A 4,006-nucleotide genomic window follows, 5' to 3' on the forward strand; every position below is an offset into this window, starting at 1 on the left:
GGGGAGGGGGCGCTCAGACGGCCAGTCATCCTCCCAGCCACCAACCTGCCGGTCCCCGTCCAGCCGGCAAACGCCCGCGGAGCGCCTGCTCCGTGCTGGACTCAGGGCACCTGGCTCATCGAGACCCAATCACACCCCTCTCGGCGGCGGCACCCTCCTAACGTGGGGAAATCAGTGTGGGCCTCCCTGAGGAGGCGGATCTGAGGCCTGCGCTGTAAGTGGAGTGTGCATTCCAGGCCCCAGGCCGGGGTGACGTGAGGGGTAAACAGCAAAAAGACGGATGCAGCCGGAGCTGAGGGGAAGGAGGGCCGGGCAGAGGGACGTNAGATGGAATTAAGCCATTCCGGTGGCCTGTGGGGAGAGGCTCCAGAGCGCAGGCGTGCGGGCAGCCGGCGGGCGAGGCCTGGACCTCCTGGCTCTGCCGTTTCCGAGCCCCTGGGACGAGGCCAGCTCACGGCATGGGGAGCCTCAGTGTCCCCATCCAGAGAGTGGGGCTAACAGCGGCACCTGCCTGGGCCACAGCACGATTAACAGATCCCACATGGGGCCCGGCAGCTGCTCCTGTCACGGTCCAACCACCTGCCGGGGGCCTGTCCTCTGGGGGGACAGAGGCGTCCCTGTCAGGGAGGAGCAGGTGCCGGGAGCCTGGGGGGGTGGGGGGTGGCGTGCAGAGCTGGGCCCTGGCCTCAGGCCGAGTGGAGGCCCCACCCCCACCCCAGAGGAAACCAGACCTGCCATCCCTCGGCACACAAAGGCGCCCTCTGGGACTTGGCATTGACTGAGGCCCCAGAGGCTGCGTCTGGGAAATGTGGCTGCCCCACCCCTCCCAACCTCCCCGGGGGCCAGACCTTGTCCTAGGAGTTGGAGGTGGGAGCGTGGGAGATCCCCTGCTCCCCCACTCCCAGGCCTGGCAGCCACGGAGAGCCCCCCAGCCGCACCCCTGCCCCTCCTGGACGCGTCCGCCCCAGGCCCGTGAGGCCAAAACGCATCGGGGCCCCCACGCAGCAGCCCCCCAGCAGCCCTGGTGCCACCCCGTCTCAGACCTCGTTCCCGCCTGTGGGCTCCGGACCCTCATCTCCTGTCCTGTCTCAGCTGTCACCCCCCGCGCAAGGCCCCAGGGCTCCAGACCACCCAGGCAGCTACCCTTCCGAGCCCCGTTCATCACCCCCCCTTCCGCTTCCTATCTCAGGCCCTGAAGCTCCCGGCTGAGTGATCTCTGTTCTCTGCCCCCCGCTCAGGGGCCCAGAGCTCAGCAGTGGGGGGACCACGGCCTTGCTCGTGACTGTGCCCCACGCCCGCCCCCCAGAGCGGCCACACCTAGGGCTGGAGCAGTGGTGTCATCCGTGCGGGCTCTACTGCCACGCTCGCGTGGCGCCCCCACACCCGAAGCCAGGGGAGGCGGGCCGGGCGGGCAGGGCCACCGGGCTGGGTCGGTGGGCCTTCCAGAGACGGCTGCCTGTGGTTGGAGCCCCCTCAACCCAGCCCGGGAGCACTGTGTGGAAGCTGGGTCAAGAGTCAAGGAGGTCAGGAGAGTTTCTGCTCAGCCCTCCCCCCCCCCCCACCAACAGCCGGTCAAGGAGAGCTGAGCTGAGTCTAGTCCCCACAGGAGGCTGCGGCGGGCGCCCCTGGCTCCCGGCTCCCGCTCCCGGGGGGCGGCGCTGGGGAAGCCAGCCTCCTCCCACCCTCCGCCGCAGAGGGTCCTGCCGGGAACACAGTGAGGAAACAGGGAGCAACATGTCCCCTCCCCATGAGTCACCACGCAGGCAGCGGAGCCCCCGACTTCCCCTGCAGGGCCAGCCCGGAATTCCCGCAATGCCCACCTGAGGCCACAAGGGCCTGAATGCCAAGTTGCCCTCTGCCCGCTCCAGCGCCCACCCTGCCCGGACAGCAGCCCTCACCCCAGGCCCCAGATGGGAACCCCCCACCAGCTTCTGCGTCTTTTTCTCCAGGGGCCCTGGGAGCTGCCAGCCTGGCCCCATCCTTGGGCCTCACATCCTCTGTGACCCAACGCCCATGCTGGCACAAGACTGCGCTCTCGGGATGGACAGAAAGTGGGTGTCACCTCCCCGGCACCTCCTACCCCTGGCCACTTGGCTCCAGTTGGGGCCTGTGGGCAAGGCCCTATCGCCAGCCCATGGGAAGGCCGGGGTGGTGAGCGGGCCCTCTGCCCTGACAGGAGAGGGCATGGGCACCGGCCGGGCCAGGGACTCGTCCGAGGTTGCATGGCTGTCCAGCCTGTGTCCGCCAGACCAAGTGACCTTCTAGCACACCTGGCGGCCTCAGAACCGGGGCGCTAACCAGCAAGGGTTACAGTCGTTCAAAAGGGAGCGTCTGCCTCTTTCTTGCAGACGGTGAGCTGTGGGGGCTGGGGGCTCACTCTGGGCCCGCTGGCTCCCCTGCGACACCGCGCTTCTCAGCGCTCACTGTGTAACTGGTGGCTTCCCCAAGGTCCCCAGGCTAAGCTCACACACTCAGGTGAAGAAGCCTCTCCTACCGTGCCCATTTTGCAGATGAGGAGCCTGAGGCCCAGGGGGAGAAATCGCAGAGTTAAGGAGAAGCAGAGGAAAGAGGGTTTGACCAGGGGCCCCTGGGCCGCTCCTTCAAGCACAATAAGGAAGCAACACAGGCCCCTCCCTGCAGACGTCCTCGAGTTGCCGCTCTGCAGCCCCCTCCAGGTGCAGCCCCTTCCCCCAGGTGCCCAGTGAGGAGTTGGGGGGGGGGGTGCTCAGATGCACAATAAGGCAGCGAAGGCTCAGCCGGGCACTCTGAGGCAGCTCTGGGGACCCAGCCCCTTTGACATCAACCGTATGTACAGGGGAGGAGGGGGGGGCTGCAGAAGGGAAACCCCAGCTTTCCACCGCCCACCTGAGCCAAATCCTGGCCTGGCTGGGGGGCTTCCAGCAGGTGGTCCATAGCTTTCCAGGCCTCAGTTTCCCTACCTGAGATGTGGGCGTGATACCTCTTATATCAGCTGTACTGGGCTCGGAGGAGAGCACAAGGTGAGCCCAGGAGCCCAAGACAGTGAGGGCTCGCTCTCAGCCCCTCCGTCCACTGGGCAGGTGGGCAGGCAGGAAGTGCAGGGCGCCCAGCTGAGGCTCCTCCGTTCATCGCCCACCCCAGCTAATCCACTCTCCAACTGCCCTCCTCCCCTCCCCCAACCTCTCCTACTGGGACTAAATGACTCAGGTTACACCAGCCCCGGGCCCCCACTCTCCCTAAGGTTCAACAGGGTGAGAAGATGGGTCTCCCTCGGGGTGTCAGGGAGCCCCTGGAGCAGACCCTACCCGCCCCTAACCCCGAAAGGGTAACCCCCAGCCCTGACCTAAGTCTAGCGCGTCTTAACAGCCCTGCTTTCCTGGCCAGGGGTCAATGCCAGGTGGTGCTACCTAACCCATTCCCCACCTACAGACTCGTGGCCTGGGTGGGCATGCCTCGCCGGGCGTCTGCAGGCGTCAGAACCACATCTCCCCAGGGAGACCAAACCCACCGACTCAGCACCTGCTGGGCAGGAACGCTGCCCCTGAGGGAGTCTGCATTCCCATCCCCAGTTCAAAATACCCTTGTCTGCCCCCCACACACACCTTGAGGGTCCCAAGTCCCTAGATCCCCAAAGGGAACTTCACCCCCTGCTACCCGCAGTGCGCGCCTTCCGGCTCTGGCCCCAAGCTCCAGGAACACCCGGCAATCCGCCGGCACCGGAGCCCCTTCCCCACCCAGCGAGCTCCAGCCTGTCCCGGGGCAAGGCAGAGCGGGCCCACCCCACCCCACACGCAGCCTCCGTGGAGGCCGAGTCCCGCCCTCGCCAGGATCCCGGGACTTGGGGACGCCAGGGGCCCGGGACCGGTCCTCCTCCTGCCCCGCCGCCGCAGCCGGGGCCGCTGCGTCCCGCCCTCACGGAGGGGGGCGCGCACGTCTCTGGCCGGGCCTGGACGGCCGAGCCGGGGTCCCTCCCGTTTCTCGAAATGCGGAACCAGGGCGTCCGGACGGGACGCGGGAGCTTCGGTCC

The 4,006-nt window shown here is 67.5% G+C and overlaps 1 protein-coding gene across 1 annotated transcript in view; it reads right to left on the reverse strand.

The window, feature by feature from the left end:
- LAMA5 (laminin subunit alpha 5) overlaps positions 1–4,006 on the reverse strand; it is a 63,392-nt gene that overhangs the window by 47,014 nt on the left and 12,372 nt on the right. The window contains 4 exon segments of the mRNA XM_077756804.1: positions 46–110; positions 508–645; positions 1,567–1,700; positions 3,764–3,890. Coding sequence (XP_077612930.1) covers positions 46–110; positions 508–645; positions 1,567–1,700; positions 3,764–3,890 — 464 coding nt within the window.

The sequence above is a fragment of the Crocuta crocuta genome, unplaced genomic scaffold, assembly GCF_008692635.1.
Source record: "Crocuta crocuta isolate KB4526 unplaced genomic scaffold, BGI_CrCroc_1.0 scaffold613, whole genome shotgun sequence".
Lineage (NCBI taxonomy): Eukaryota > Metazoa > Chordata > Mammalia > Carnivora > Hyaenidae > Crocuta > Crocuta crocuta.